The 16,508-nt window shown below is 51.4% G+C and overlaps 1 protein-coding gene across 1 annotated transcript; it reads left to right on the plus strand.

The window, feature by feature from the left end:
* Positions 1-1,874: 1,874 nt before the first annotated feature.
* Positions 1,875-9,180, plus strand: SURF6 (surfeit 6). The gene is made up of 5 exons (XM_009457630.5): positions 1,875-2,059; positions 3,509-3,718; positions 4,304-4,392; positions 5,351-5,563; positions 5,763-9,180. The coding sequence occupies exons 1-5, from the start codon at positions 1,966-1,968 to the stop codon at positions 6,240-6,242; spliced, it is 1,086 nt and encodes a 361-aa protein (XP_009455905.2). The 5' UTR covers positions 1,875-1,965; the 3' UTR covers positions 6,243-9,180.
* The last annotated feature ends 7,328 nt before the right edge of the window (positions 9,181-16,508 follow it).

The following is a 16,508-nucleotide window of genomic DNA, read 5'->3' on the forward strand; positions in this document are numbered from 1 at the left end:
CTGGAGGTGCTCTGAAGGCACAGCTGACAGGATTTGCTGAAGCATTGGATGTGGGGAGTAAGAAAGGAGTCAGTGGTTTCAAGGTCTGGCCCAAGCACCTGGAAGGATGGAGCCGCTTTAACTGAAAAAAGGGTTGACAGAGGAAGAGATGGGGCTTGGGGGGTCAGATGCCCATTCTGAACTCAGTAGGGTGATGGTGTTAAGATACCCCACAGTTCAGGGGAGTCAGCAGCAGTGTCACGCCTATCCTCCATGAAACATCATCTCTAGGCTGGTCTGAATGGCAGTGGGATGTCAGAACGAATTAACCTTAGTGTCACTATAGTTGGCATTCAACCCCCACACTGCTAAATTTGACTGCCTTTTTTAAAAGTGAAAAAAATACATATTTCTTGAGACAGCCTGGCACTCCAGGCTAGAATGCAGTGGCATGATCTTGGCTCACTGTAACCTCTGCCTCCCCGGTTCAAGCAATCCTCTCTTCTCAGCTTCCTGAGTAGTTGGGACTACAGGGGCTGGCCACCACACTTGGCTAATTTAAAATTTTTTTTTTATGGAGACAGGGTTTCACTATGTTGCCCAGGCTGGTCTCCAACTCTAGGGCTCAAGTGATCCTCCCGCCTTGGCCTCCCAAAGTGCTGGGATTACAGGCGTGAACCACTGTGCCTGGCCAAAAAAAAATTTTTTAAATCACCTCATGGCAGAAGTTAGGGGAAGAAAGTTTAGTTCTGTTTCAAATACAACAGTTCTTACTGTTTCTAATATATATATTAGCAGCCACCTTTTCAAATTGTAATTTAAGACTCTAAGTTCTCCCTTCTCTACCAACGGGGTGGCCCTGGAAGGGGCTCTGGGTCCTTAACGAGCCTGTAATTTTCCAGTGCAGGAACTGGGGTGTGGTGGTCCCAAGCCTCAGGCCATGACCTCTCTTTTCTCCTGCCCCTAGTGAGTTATTATAAAGGCCACATCTTGTGTTAAAAATCGCAGTGTGGGCCGGGCACGGTGGCTCATGCCTGCAATCCCAGCACTATGGGAGGCGGAGGTGGGCAGATCACCTGAGGTCAGGAGTTCGAGACCAGCCTGGCCAACATGGTGAAACCCCGTCTCTACTAAAAATACAAAAATTAGCTGGGCATGGTGGTACACGTTCGTAATCCCAGCTACTCGGGAGGCTGAGGCAGGAGAATTGCTTGAACCCGGGAGGCGGAGGTTGCAGTGAGCCGAGATCTTGCCACTGCACTCCAGCCTGGGCGACAAGAGCGAGACTCCGTCTCCGCGGTGGGGGAGGAAATCGTAGTGTGTAATTCTATTTTTCAGAGCAAAAGCCACTGCCCAGGGGGTCTTCCTTGAACATGCCGGCTCCCTCCCGCCCAACACTTCTCCCTTTTCCCCTGGGCTTTCTTTGGCGCTCCCCTCACCTGACAGTCACACGCTCGCCAGGTTTATCAGTCACCTCTACGGCAGACACTCGCCGAGAACACATCTGTGTGTGTGACACACTGCTTGTGTCCCCTAGGACTGAACCTAGGGCCTGCCACGTGCCAGGCGCTCAGTCTGTGTCCGCCTGAGACCTGAGGCCCCCCACCCCAAAGGACGGAATGAATGTACTGCTGGTCATTCATTCATTTCGCCCCTACTCATGAGCGCCTGCTGTGTCGGGGTTGGGGGTGAGGGGAGCACAGGAACACGTGCGGGACCGGGGTGACAGAGGCACTGAGGCCAGGCCCCGGGAGTGCCCTGCTGCACTGACTCCGGGCGGAGATTGGCTGCCCTCGGCCCACAATGCTGTGCGCCCCGCCCCGCGCGCCGCTTCCGGCGGAGTCAGGCCTGGCTAATAGAGCGCGCGGGCTGGCGGCTCGGCGCTCGTTTGGCGGTGCCTGCCCGTGTGGTGGTTTCCGGCGGAGGTGGTGAGAGTCGCACGCTCAGCGGGGAAGGTGTGAGTCGTGAACGGCCCGGGTCTCCGCCATGGCCTCTCTACTCGCCAAGGACGCCTACCTGCAGAGCCTGGCCAAGAAGATCTGCTCCCATTCGGGCCCGGAGCAGCAGGCGCGCACGCGGGGTAACGCACAGCGCCGGGCCGGGACTAAGGGGCCTGCGAAACGGGGGACGCGGCCGGAGCCGGTGTAGACGAGTCTGTAAAGTACTAGAAAAAAAATCTTAAGTGACTTGTGAAATTACCGCCGTTTCCCTTCTTTGTTTCTTGTTTTTTTGTTTGAGACGGAGTCTCGCTCTGTCGTCCAGGCTGGCGTGCAGTGACGCGATCTCGGCTCACTGCAAGCTCCGTCTCCCGGGTTCACGCCATTCTCCTGCCTCAGCCTCCCGAGTAGCCGGCACTACAGGTGCCCGCCACCACGCCCAGCTAATTTTTTTTTTTTTTTTTTTTGCATTTTTATTAGAGACGGGGTTTAGTAGAGACAGGAGTAATGGTCAGTGAGTGGGAAAAGACCCTTTTAGTCCCTTCACTACGGGCATGGTGCGGTGTGGGGAGGAGGAGGATGGCAGAGGGCTCCTGCGCTTAGGGTTCTCATGGCCTGGTGACCACGCTGCACAACGGAAGTAGATAATCGGGTGGGGAAGCCGACAGCGGGGACTTGTCAGTGATGTCTGGGCCCAGGAGGAGAGGAGAGCAGCAGGGTCTCTGGAACCACCAGAGGTAAAACGGGGTTTCCTTTTTATTCAAGGACGATATGTTGGTTATAGCAAATCCAACATCTTAAGTGAATTTTCTCATTACCTAGTATGTCTTCCGTCAGTCTTTCTCATCCTTTTTGAAGTTTTTTTTTTTTTTTCCATTAAAACGATTCAGCTCCTACTTTACTTAGACTGATTTCTCCCATTTAAAATGTAAACATTGTCCGGCCGTGCGGCCTCACGCCTGTAATCCCAGAATTTTGGGAGGCTGAGGAGGGCGGATCACAAGATCAGAAGATCGAGACCATCCTGGACAACATGGTGAAACCCCGTCTCTACTAAAAATACAAAAATTAGCCGGGCACAGTGGTGGGCGCCTGTAGTCCCAGCTACTCCGGAGGCTGAGGCAAGAGAATCGCTTGAACCCGAGAAGTGGAGTTTGCAGTGAGCAGAGATTGCGCCACTGCACTCCAGCTTGGGAAACAGAGTGAGACTCCATCTCAAAAAAGAAAAAATGTAAACGTAACCCCCAGCAGCTAAAATGAAAGCCCTTGCCATTGTGTTTGATGGCAGCATGGTAGCTTATTGTAAAGCAGGGCCAGAAATTGTTAGTGGAGGTGGATATTCAGGTTTTTCTAATGTTTCACTCAAATAATGTGATGAACGTCCGTGAAGCCTCATCTTTGTGCCTGATGAATTCTCACAAGCAGAACTACTGGGTCAAGGTTGTGGTTCTGAGCTCTAGGATCAGTGTCTCTGGCCCCCGATCCTGATCCTCTTTCGGCATCCTCCTGGGATCAAAGCCTTGGTGAGCCTTTCCTGCCTATTGAATGGGCCATGAGATTGGGACTTAACTCTTTCTTATTTTGCATTTCAGCTGGCAAAACTCAAGGCTCAGAAACTGCAGGGCCCCCAAAAAAGAAAAGGAAGAAAACACAAAAGAAATTCCGGAAGCGAGAAGAGAAGGCTGCTGAGCACAAGGCCAAGTCCTTGGGGGAGAAATCTCCAGCAGCCTCTGGGGCCAGGAGGCCTGAGGCAGCCAAAGAGGAAGCAGCTTGGGCTTCCAGCTCTGCAGGGAACCCTGCAGGTGAGAGGCTTCAGGGCATGTTGGTTCTGTGCAGGGCGGGGCTGGGGCTGGGCTTGGGCTTGGTCCCCTTTGCTCTTAAGAAAAAAAAAGCAGCAGCAGGCGCACAGGGATAGCACAAGACTTCCCCAAGAGCAAAGATCACAGGAGTGCTAGGGTGGATGGGACCAAAGGAACTGTGTGGCGTTCCAGGCCACATGGCTAGCAGGATGTCAGGGGGCAAGGCTGTGTCTCTCTGAGGACCTGGAGCAGCTTGGCTTGAAGAGCTTTCCTGCCCTCAGGTCTCTGCAGGGGCCTTGTGAGAGCCAACTTGTTCTGGGGCCCAGGCTACAAAATTTGGAGGAGGTGGTTTGGCTTGCACCGTAGGAAGTGTTTTCTCATACCACAGTGACCTACCTCGCGAGGCACTCAGTTACCTGGCCTGGAGGATGTTGTAGGAACCAGTCCAGGTTGAAGCGGTGGAGTGGAATTTACTGGAATTGCCCTGCAGATCCATGAGTGGCCACAGTGGGACAGGGATTCGTGGCCCTAGAGAGGGAGGGGGAGGGGAAGAGAGGGCCCCCTGCAGTCCTGTCTCCTTCCCTGCAGATGGCCTGGCCACTGAGCCTGAGTCTGTCTTTGCTCTGGATGTTCTGCGACAGCGACTGCATGAGAAGATCCAGGAGGCCCGGGGCCAGGTAGGCGGGCAGGTTTGCTGGAGTGCCGTCACTGCTCTGCCTGTGTTTTCCCTGGGGTCAGCTGTCAGCGAGGGGCTGTTGTCCCTGTTCTCCCCTCTGCAGCGAGTCTGGCAGGGCCCCAGCAGCTGTGCTCTGGGAGAGCAGTTATTTTCTTGGAGAACCTCAGTCCCCAAGCTCATCAGCCTCCTTCCTTCTGGGAAGCTGCCTTTGCTGAACTGACACTGGGATGGGCACCTCCTGTGTCTGTTTCTCCGAATGTCGTAATAGTCCTGTGAGTTGAGTAGGGACTTGAGCTGAGTGGCCAGGCACAGGAAGCGCCAATGCAGCTCTTTGTGCTGAATGGTACTGTCTTCCCTGTGTTGGCCCCTACCCACCCTTTCCCTGGGGCCCTTCCTTAAGGCCTCGTGCTGTGTGGGGGACAGTCCCCAGCTACTCTCCTCCGCCATCCCGAGGTACAGTGTGTGGTTCCTAAGAGGAGAGCAAGGCTCCGGGCCCTTGTTCCTGAAGCACAGGTCTCGTTTGGGCTGGTGTAGGGCTCTTGTTGGCCCGGGGATGGGAAAGGTCATTGGGGAGGGCTTCGTTTGGGTACCTCGTGAACAGAATGGGCAGCGGTCAGGACAGGTGTTCAGACCCCAACTCCAAGTTCTAGGCAGTGGTCTTGACCCTCCTCATCTATAAAACGATGTATGACATGTGAAACCATGTTCGTAATGTATCCTGGCACGGGGTAAGCACCCGGGAATTGGAAGCTGTGATTCTTATTTGGGGGTCCCTTCTCTCTTTTGGGGTCATTTGCTTTTTGGGGAACATCATGGTGGAACATTGAACTCCGTGGGCCCCTTGTTCGCGTGAGGATTTTCTCACCTGCCTTCCAGCCCTGATTCTTCTCGACTATGGGCCAGGCTGGGGGACCCTGGGGTCGAGAGAACTTTAATGAGTGGGTGCCTCTTTCCCCCAGGGCAGTGCCAAGGAGCTGTCCCCTGCCGCCTTGGAGAAAAGGCGGAGGAGAAAGCAGGAACGGGACCGGAAGAAGAGGAAGCGAAAGGAGCTGCGGGCGAAAGAGAAGGCCAGGAAGGCTGAGGAGGCCGCGGAGGCCCAGGAGGTGGTGGAGGCAACCCCAGAGGGGGCCTGCACGGAGCCGCGGGAGCCGCCCGGGCTGATCTTCAATAAGGTGAGCGGGAGCTGGGTCCTCGGGCGGGCTGGGTCGGCTTCAGGCCTCAGCGTTGCCCCTTGTTAGCTTCATGATCTCTCTCCGAACCCCATCATGTCTGTAAGGTGGTGACGGGGACCTCGCGGGTCCCTTAGGGTGCTGGCCAAGGCTGGGGCCTAGTGCAGGGCTGGCATGAGCTGATGTCATACCTTCTTCCCAGGTGGAGGTGAGCGAAGACGAGCCGGCCAGCAAGGCGCAGCGCGGAAAAGAGAAGAGGCAGAGGGTGAAGGGGAACCTCACGCCGCTGACCGGGAGGAACTACCGGCAGCTGCTGGAGCGCCTGCAGGCACGGCAGAGCCGGCTGGACGAGCTGCGCGGCCAGGATGAGGGGAAGGCGCAGGAGCTGGAGGCGAAGATGAAGTGGACCAACCTCCTCTACAAGGCGGAGGGCGTGAAGATCCGCGACGACGAACGCCTGCTGCAGGAGGCCCTGAAGCGCAAGGAGAAGCGCAGGGCGCAGCGGCAGCGCCGGTGGGAGAAGCGCACGGCCGGCGTGGTGGAGAAGATGCAGCAGCGCCAGGACCGGCGGCGGCAGAACCTGCGCAGGAAGAAGGCGGCCCGCGCCGAGCGCCGCCTGCTCAGAGCCCGCAAGAAGGGCCGCATCCTGCCGCAGGACCTGGAGCGCGCAGGCCTGGTCTGAGTCTTTCCCACCTGGGGCCGCCGTCTTTGTCCTAGGAGACTCCAGGACACCCTCTGAGTCCTTGACGCTGGCTCTGTCCCAGGATCTCCACAGACCTCGGCCCCTCCATGTGAGGGGGACACAGTGGTGCTCTGCTGAGTTGTGAGGGCCCAGATCACAGATCACATGTGAGAAAGAGAGAGTTTCAGCGTCATCCTTGAACGCAGGATCCGGGACCTTCAGACCCAGGGAAAGGGTGAGGGAGACTGGGGCCTGGTCTGCTTTCCCGGGCCTGAAAGCTTCCCCGAGGTTTGCAGGGTCAGGGAGGAGGAACGGTGGGGGTGGGCAGTCACTGCCCGTTCCCCACTGCCTGTGTTCGCAGGAGCCACGGGACAGAAGACGGTGGCCTCTGCTGCCGGGCCACGTTAGTCCGCAGCTCACCCGAACAGAGGACACCCCTGAGGTGTGGCATACGGGCACCTGGCACTGGGAGTCGGGGGAGCACGTCCAGGCGTGGCGCATCCTGGGGCAGAACGCCATGGCTCCTCCCCGCTCTCTTGGCTTCTGCCTGTTGGGGTCTCATTCCTTTCTGTTCCCCAGTGCCCCGGGGCGGCATTTTACTGCTCAGAATTTGGAGGGAGGGAGCAGTACCTTCCCGGAGTCCACGCATGTGAGTTTGGTCAAGTGCATTGGACCTAGGGAAAGAGCAAGAAAGAATAAAAGCTGGAGAGAGAGTGAAGTGAATGCAAGATACAAAGTGGGATGGAAGAATTAAATCCAGAGTTCCAGGCAATCAAAATGAGTGCAGGTTGAAAAAACTCAGGGGAATTTTAGTGGCATATGGATGATAAAGCTGTAAATAAAATTCTTTTGATGAAACTCTCCGGTTACGAGACAAAGACTGTAACTGAACGGGAGCTGGTGTGACTGTTACCAGACAGAGGCGACTGATGAAAAAGCCCTGTGAAAGATCAGATGTGAGGTGGGCATGAGCTTGAGCTGAGAGACAGACACAACAGTATCTGAAGAGAATACATACTCTTTCCATTCATATATGGAACATGGATGGAAACTGACCACCTACTTTGTCCAGAAAAGAAGTCTTAAGGTATTTCAAGGAATCAGTGTCGTTATCTGACCGTATCCCAATGTCATTAAAAAATTTTTGAGCTAATTTTTTTTGTTTTTGAGATAGAGTCTTGCTCTGTCACTCAGGCTGGAGTGCTGTGGCATTTCATATTTGGAATTTTAAAAACACACTTATAAATTACCTATGAGTTAAAGAATTCCTAATGGCTATTATAAATATTTGGGACTAAAGGATAATGAAAATGCTACGTATTAAAATTTGTGGAACAGGGCCTGGCATGGTGGCTCGTGCTGTCAATCCCAGCACTTTGGGAGGCGGGTGGATCACTTGAGATCAGGAGTTCGAGACCAGCCTGGCCAACATGATAAAACCCCATCTCTACTAAAAATAAAAAATTAGCTGGGTGTGGTGGTGCAAACCTGTAGTCCCAGCTGCTTGGGAGGCTGAGGCGGGAGAATCACTTGAACCCAGGAGGTAGAGGCTGCAGTGAGCCAAGATCGAGCCACTGCACTCCAGCCTGGGTGACAGAGCGAGACTGTCTCAAAAAGAAAAAATTTAAGATTTGTGGAACAGAGCTAAAGCAGCACAAAAAAACATTTCATAGCCCCTAAATGTATGTGCATCTACAGATAAATAGTGCCATTTATACACACATATGCTGTATGTCTATATTTTTTAAGCTAAAGAAAAATAAGCATGCAGCTTAAGTTGGAACAACTCAAAGTAAATGGAAGAAAAATCTCCAAAACTGACTAGAGTTGTAATCACTGATGAAATTGAGTCAGTAGTTAAGAATGTTCCCCTAGACGGTTTTACAGGGAAGTTCCACGATACAGAGAACAGGTAATTCCAGACGTAGACAAATTCTAACAGAATCAGTTGAGAGAACACTTCATTCGTGAACTTAGCTTTGATACCAAAACTAGGTAAGAGAAAGGGAAGTTACCAAAACCTGTGGGCAGCAAGCCACCCAGGCGCCGAGGCAAGAGAGAGGACACGAGCTGTTCCAGTATAATATAAAACAAGAATAGTTATACCAGCTATAGATCTTAGATATGATTACATATGAATATCATTAATCATTAGTTTGTAGCAATTACCTTTTATTCCAATATTATTATAATCCTCACTATATAATCATAGCCTAGGAAAAACCAGGCCATACAGAGATAGGAGCTGAGGGGACATAGTGAGGTGTGACCAGAAGACAAGAGCGCGAGCCTTCTGTTATGCCCGAACAGGGCCACCAGAGGGCTCCTTGGCCTAGCAGTGACACCAGCGTCTGGGAAGACGCCCGTTGCCAGGCGGACCGTGGTCTAGCAGTAGCGAAAAGTATCAAGGAACAACACCTGCTACTTAGCAGACTGGGAAAGGGAGTCTCCCTTTCCCCGGAGGAGTTTAGAGAAGACTCTGCTCCTCCACCTCTTGTGGAGGGCCTGACATCAGGCAGGCCTGCCCGCAGTTATTCGGAGGCCTAACTGTCTCCCTATGATGCTGTGCTTCAGTGGTCACACTCCTAGTCCGCCTTCATGTTCCATCCTGTACACCTGGCTCTGCCTTCTAGATAGCAGTAGTAAATTAGTGAAAGTACTAAAAGTCTCTGATATGCAGAAATAATGGCATAAGCTGTCTTTCTCTCTGTCTCCTCTCTCTCTCTGCCTCGGCTGCCAGGCAGGGAAGGGCCCCCTGTCCAGTGGACATGTGATCCACGTGACCTTACCTATCACTGGAGATGACTCACACTCTTTACCCTGCCCCTTTTGCTTTGTATCCAATAAATAACAGTGCAGCCAGACATTCGGGGCCACTACCGGTCTCCGCGCATTGGTGGTAGTGGTCCCCCGGGCCCAGCTGCCTTTTTTATCTGTTTGTCTTGTGTCTTTATTTCTACACTCTCTCGTTGCTGCACACAGGGAGGGAGAGACCCACCAACCCTGTGGGGCTGGTCCCTACAAATACCAATGTCAAGATTTTAGACAATAATAAACCAAGTTTAGCAAAGTGTCACACTGGATTTAATTCAGAATTGCAAGGCAGTTTCAATGCCAGAGAATCAAGAGTGTGATTCATATCAATAGATTAAAGGAGCAAAACCCACGTGACCATCTCCATGGTTGCAGAACAGGAACACAGTAAATGACGCGACAGCCATTTATAACGAGTTTTTAGCAAACTAGGAATTCAGGGTATTTCCTTACTCTGATAAGGGGATTTGGAGCCAGGCATGGACCCATCTTGAAACCACATTCTGGGTCAGGCAAATGTAGATGTATTGGAGGGAAAGACATCCCCATGGGTTCCCAAGAGGTGAAGTCATCATAGTGAACTAAGGGGCCAGTGAGGGTCTGGAAAAGGCCACTACCATCACCTGGCTACGTAGACTGAAGAGGCAGGGGGGGTCTCGTCCTGAGCAGAGACAGGACAACTGGGTGGGCCAGTGAGGGCTGCAGGTGGGGGAAGCTGAGAGCACAGCAATATTTTACTGCCACTGGATGTCTGCGCAAGGAACCTATGCCGGCCAGGGAGGTGGAGAGTGAGGCTCAGTGGGGACTGGCATACTGGCTGAGTGGATGCAGTCATTGAGCAACGCATGTCATGCATGGCGTGGGCCATCACTCTGCTGGGTGAAAGTTTCAGGAGCGAATGAGACCCAGCCCTAGCTCTCAAGGAACTCATAGTCTCATAGATAGTGGTCCTGCAAAGTGGCCAGGGAAAGGATCGGGGTGCAGGGTGCTGAAGTCACATGGAAAGTTGTGAACGTTGCCGGTACCAAAATGGAGTCACTTATGTCAAACTCTAAAACAGTCGGAGGTGATGAAGCAGCCCTCACGCACACATTCCTGCAACAGGACTTACCACAAGACATTTCTACAAACAGACAAATAACAGGACTCACTGCAAGACCATCCTCAACGGTTGCAGTGTTCCAGATAAGCTGCTATTCCCAAATCCATTTATTTTAGAGAGTCTATCTCTGGATTTCTTCATAGGTTGACAGTGTCATGTAGGATTCAGTATAGTGAACAAAGATTGGGGAAAGGCAGCCCCCAGGCAGAAGATCAGAGGCAAGGGGGACAGTCATGCATTTGTAAGGTCTAAAAAGTTCAGTCTGCTTTTGTGATACCTGACGAATTTTCATATGTTGTGTTTTCATTCAGTTCAAAATACTTGCTAATTTCCCTTTGATTTATTCTTTGACTAATGAGTTATTTAAAGGTATGTCATTTAGTTTCCAAATATTTGGGAATTTTCCAGAGATCTTTCTGTTACTGATTTCTAGTTGAATTTCATTGTGGTCAGAAAACATACTTTGTATAACTTGAGTCCTTGGCTGGGGTGTGGTGGCTCACACCTGTAATCCCGATACTGGGAGGCTGAGGCAGGAGGATCATTTGAGCCCAGGAGATTGAGGTCAGCCTGGGCAATGTAGCGAGACCCTGTCTCTACAAAAAATTTAAAAAATCACCCTGGGGCGGTTGCCCACGCCTATGCCTATAGTCCCAGCTACTCAGAAAGCTGAGGTGGGAGGATCACTTGAGCCCAGGAGGTTGAGGCTGCAGTGAGCCATGTTCCTGCCACTGCACTCCAGCCTGGGCAACAGAGTGAGACCCTGTATCAAAAAACAACAAAAAATCACTTGCATCTTTTTGAAGTTAACAGGGTTTGTTTCATAGCCCAGACTATGGCCTCTCCTGATAAATGTTCTGTGTGTGCTCGAGAAGACTGTTTTCTGCTCTTGTTGAGTCAAGTGTTTTAATGTCAAGTCCAGTGGAGTTCAAGTTCTATATCCTTGCCAATTTCTTTTCTTTTTTCTTTCTTTCTCTCTCTCTTTTTTTTTTTTTTTTTTTCTTGAGACAGGGTTTTGCTCTTGTTGCCCAGGCTGGAGTGCAATGGCGTGGTCTTGGCTCACTGCAACCTCTGTCTCCTGGGTTCAAGCAATTCTCCTGTCGGCCTCCTGAGTAGCTGAGATTACAGGCATGCACCACCATGCCCGGCTAATTTTGTATTTTTAATAGAGATGGGGTTTCTCCATGTTGGTCAGGCTGGTCTCGAACTCCCGACCTCAGGTGATCTGCCTTCCTCGGCCTCCCAAAGTGCTGGGATTACAGGTGTGAGCCACTGCGCCTGGTGCCAATTTTCTATCTATTCATTCTGTCAATTATTGCACTTCATCAAAAATTAAAAATTAGGAAAACAGATAAAAAGGCTCACAGTGGGAGAAAATATTTGTAAAACATACAGTTTAATAAAGGACTTGTGGCCGGGCGTGGTGCCTCACTCCTGTAATCCCAGCACTTTGGGAGGCCGAGGGGGGTGGATCACTTGAGCTCAGGAGTTCAAGACCAGCCTGCCAAGACAGTGAAATCCATCTCTACTAAAAATATAAAAATTAGCTGGGTGTGGTGGCAGGTGCCTGTGATCCCAGCTACTTGGGAGGCTGAGACAGGAGAATCACTTGAACCTGGGAAACGGAGGTTGCAGTGAGCCGAGCTGTCGCCACTGCACTCCAGCCTGGAAGACAGAGCAAGACTCCATCACAACAAATAGTAAATAAATAAATAAATAAAATGGCATAACCATTTTGAAGGTTTGTTTTTGCATAAAGATGTCCAGTGTTCCAGGACCAGTTGCTGAAAAGACTGTCTTCGTAGAATTGCCCTTGTACTTTCATCTGAAATCAATTGGCCATAAATCTGTGTAGGTCTATTTCTAAACTGTGTGTTCTGTTCCCCTGAACCTTTCGCCAGCGCCACACCGTCTTAATCACTGCAGCTCTATAGTAAGTGATGAAATCGGGTAGCATGAGTCTTCCAACTTTGTTCTTTTTGAAATTGTTTTATTTCACATTTACTACATATAGTCACTACTTGATCTGCATTTGCTCTTAAAAAATGTAGCTCTTCTGGTTTTTAGGAAGGCTTGATTTTTTGGGGGTCTAGTTGCTACTTACTGTTCATACCCTTAAATAATATCTTTAGTCCCCTCAACCTTTAAAAGAGTTCTAATAGTTCCCTACTATGAAATAATTTGTAAACCTTTCCCCTCTCTCCCTTCTCTCTCTTTTCTACCACCCATTTTTTTTTTTTTTTTTGAGACAGGCCTCGCTCTGTCACCCAGGCTGGAGTGGAATGGCGCCATCTCAGCTCACTGCAACCTCCACCTCCCAGGTTCAGGCGATTCTCCTGCTCCAGCCTCCCTAGTAGCTGGGATTACAGATACGCGCCACCAAGCCTGGCTAATTTTTGTATTTTTAGTAGAGATGGATTTCACCATGTTGGCCAGGCTGGTCTCGAACTCCTGACCTCAGGTGATCCACCTGCCTCGGCCTCCCAAAGTGCTGGGATTACAGGTGAGAGCCACCATGCCCGGCCCACCCATTTTTTGAATGAATACTATTATATTTCTTAGTATTTGCCTCTGTCCTCTTTAATATGCTAAACTTCTCAGTTTGTCAGCATTAAGTGATGTCTTTAGAATCCAACTATAATATGAAGGAATCAGCAGGGTGATTCTATTTTCCATCCTCTCTCTGCTTTCTTGTCTCATACTGTTATAGCTGCCTTTGTAAAATTGTTTTTTTACACATTCTGTTACCTTTGTGTATGAGTTTGCTAGGGCTGCGTTAACAAAGCACCGCAGAGGAGCTTAGGTGAGAGGAATTCATTGTTCACAGCTCTGGAGGGCAGGGGTCCAGTCCACACATCAGCAGGGTTGGTTTCTTCTGAGGACCCTGAGTGAAGGCTGTTCCTGGATGCTGTCCTTGGCCTGCAAACAGCATCCTCTCATCTTCCCCCTGTGCCTGTCTGTGGGTCCTGATTGCCTCTTCTTATAATAAGGACACCAGTCACATTGGATTAGAACCCACCCCAGTGACCTCATCTTAACTAATAACATTTGCAGTGACACTATTTCCAAACAAGGTCACATTCTGTGGTGCTTGGGGTTAAGACATCAGTGTGTGGATTTGGCAGGGAACACACTGTACGTACCCATCACAACTTGCTGCTGTTTTTGTTTCAGTCCCTGTCCTCTAGTTGAATATGTGAGTGCTCACTCCCCGTTCCTCTTACTATCTGTGATCATCTCTCAGTTAACTAAAATTCACTCTCTAGTACAGCGGTACTTTTGACCAACATTTTTTGCCCCAGTGACTGGTTTCTTGGAAGACAATTTTTCCATGGACAGTAGGGGTGGTGGGAGGGATGGTTTGGGGATGAAACTGTGCCACTTCAGATCATCAGGCATTAGATTTTCATTAGGAGTGAGCAACCTAGATCCCTCGCATGCACAGTTCACAGTAGGGTTTGCACTTCTATGACAATCTAATGCCACCGCTGATCTGACAGGAGGCAAAGCTCAGCAGTAATGCTCTGCCTCAATTCGTTTGTTTTAGCAAAGTTGTCTGGACTTCTACCTTGGAGTCTGTCCTGTCTTGGCTCTGCCCTGCCAGCCGAGGACCTGCCTGCTGCTGCCTCCCCACCGCTGCTTCCCCTGCTGCTGCCTCCCCCGCCACCGCCTCTCCTGCCTGCTTGCTCTGCTGCTGTTGTGCCTCTTCACGTCCCTGTTTCTTCCTGGCTGCACTTTCCACAGCATCTCTAGACTTGTGTCTGTGGCCTTTGCTTCCAGTCCTTCCTAAGTTCCACCAGCACCTGTCCACCTGTTCTTCCTGGGGCCGCAGAGTCCCCCATGGCCATTGCCGCTGCAGCCACTCCCCTGGCCACTTCCCCAGCTGCATCGTGGGGCTGCCCGCTGGCTTGCCACTTTCACTTGGCTTTGTGGCAGTGGTTTTCTCTGTGTTTTCTTCATCTGCAGGGAAGTCTTGCTGTTCCCTTTTTGTTTGTTTGTTTTTGAGACAGGGTCTTGCTTTGTTGCCTGGGCTGGAGTGCAGTGACATAGTCACAACTCACTGCAGTCTTGACCTCCTGGGCTTAAGCAATCCTCCCGCCTCAGCCTCCCAAGGTGCTGGGATTCAGGAGTGAGCACTGCGCTGGCCACCCGCTCCTTTTAGGTTTCTTTTTTCCCTTCTGGTATCTTTGGGTGGATATTGATACTCATATTTGGATGAATTGGGTTTCCTGGATTGGGAGGGTGGGGCTGGCAGAGCCCACAGTATAACTTTTCTGGTTTTGAGCCTGCCCCTCTCCTGACGTGCAGTAGCCTCTAGTATGGGCTGCCTCTGTGGCAGGGCAGGCTGAGTGCCGGAGCCCAGTAGGGCCAGGAGCGCCTCCACCACCATCCACAAGATCCCCTCTTATCTGGAAGTGGAGTGTCCACCCAGCACCCATGCCCCACTTCCGTGCGTGTTTCCGCAGCTCCACTCCCTGCTGGTGCTCAGCCCCTTCCCAGCAGTCCCATTCGGGCTAGGGCCTTCTCCTTCTGGGGTGTGACCCTGAGGGTTTCCTGTTCCCACCTCCTCCCGGCTTTCTCCACGCTCCCGCTGCCCCCCGACACCTGTTCACCCTCGGGACTCCATGCATAGTCTGCTTGTCTTTAAAATACAATAATTATTTTTTGGACACAGGGTCTCCCTGCGTTGCCCAGGCTGGAGTGCAGTGGCTCTTCACAGGTGCAATTATACTGCACCGCGGCCACAAACTCCTGGCCTCAAGCAATCCTCCCACCTCAGCCTCCCAAGTAGCTGAGACCACAAGTGCATGCTGTTAAGCCTGGCTTAAAAAACAACGTATTTATTGAAAATTTGAGGTTCAATAAGGCCACCAGATCAGGAGATAATTGCCATTGAAAGGATAGTTTATGACAGTTTCCAGGAGAAGGGGTACCCCATGCCACACAGGGCCACACGGGGAAGTGCTGGAGTCGGTCAGGAGGCAGGAGAGGGCAGAACTGTGGGTGAAGCCCATAATGTGGTTTCCATGGGAGGGGGTGGGCGAGGCGGTAGGGAGGCTTAGGCTTGGCTCATTTGAATGATTTCAGCACGCTCTGGGGTGTAACACCTGCATGCTCAGTGAGCTCCTCGAGGAATCCCCCGTATCGCTGCAGTAATTCCCGTATATGCCTTGTGAGGGCTGCACACAGGCTGTAGTGGCCCTTCTGCAGCTCAGCGTGGATGGCTTCTCCAGGGTCAGCCAGAAGCAGTGGGGTCAGAGCGAAAACCGGGGCTTCCTGGCTGTGACGCATGTGCCTTCAGCCACTGATCTGCCCTGCTTACCCCACAGGAATTGGGAAGAGATCAGGGAGGGCTTACTGGAGAAGGTGAGCATCAACTTTGACCCTGAACGATGGGAAAATTAGGATGGCAGAAAAGGGCATTCAAGAAAGGAAGAATTGGCCAGGCACAGTGGCTCACGCCTGTAATCCCAACACTTGGGGAGGCCGAGGCGGGCAGATCACCTGAGGTCAGGAGTTCAAGACCAGCCTGGCTAACATGGTGAAACCCCATCTCTACTGAAAATACAAAAAATTAGCCAGGTGTGGTGGCAGGCGCCTAATCCCAGCTGCTTGGGAGACTGAGGCAGGAGAATCACTTGAACCAGGGAGGCGGAAGTTGCAGTGAGCTGAGATCCCACCATTGCACTCCAGCCTGGGCGACAGAGTGAAACTCCATCTCAAAAAAAAAAAAAAAAAAAAAAAAAGATACAAAAATTAGCCAGATGCGGTGGCACATGCCTGTAGTTCCAGCTACTTGGGAGGCTGAGACAGGAGAATCGCTTGAACCAGGACGGGGAGGTTGCAGTGAGCCTAGATCACGCCACTGCACTCCCGCCTGGGTGACAGAGTGAGACTCCAACCCCCCCCCCAAAAAAAGGAAGAATTATATACATGATTATTATATATTATATACATATTACATGTACTATATAGAGAGAGCTAGAGAGATGATACATAGATATAGATCTATAAACAGATGGGATCTTGCTATGTTGGTATTGAACTCCTGGCCTCAAGCAATTCTCCTGTCTCGGCCTCCCAAAGTGCTGGGATTACCAGCGTGAGCCACCGCTCCTGGTCAAGAGAGGAAGAATTTTTTGTTTTCTCAAACAAAGGAAGGGAAGGTTCTGACACATGGGAAGTTTCCCCAGGGATGGAGTCCCTGTAAGGACAACGGGGCCGCGCAGAGCCTGGACGCTCAGGCCAAGGACTGACATGTCCCCAGAGCAGAAGGGCTGTGTCTGAGTCCCCGGTGAGGGTCGTGAGGACAGAAGACTCAAGCCCAGCAATACAGGCTGGGGCAAAAA

The sequence above is a fragment of the Pan troglodytes genome, chromosome 11, assembly GCF_028858775.2.
Source record: "Pan troglodytes isolate AG18354 chromosome 11, NHGRI_mPanTro3-v2.0_pri, whole genome shotgun sequence".
NCBI lineage: Eukaryota > Metazoa > Chordata > Mammalia > Primates > Hominidae > Pan > Pan troglodytes.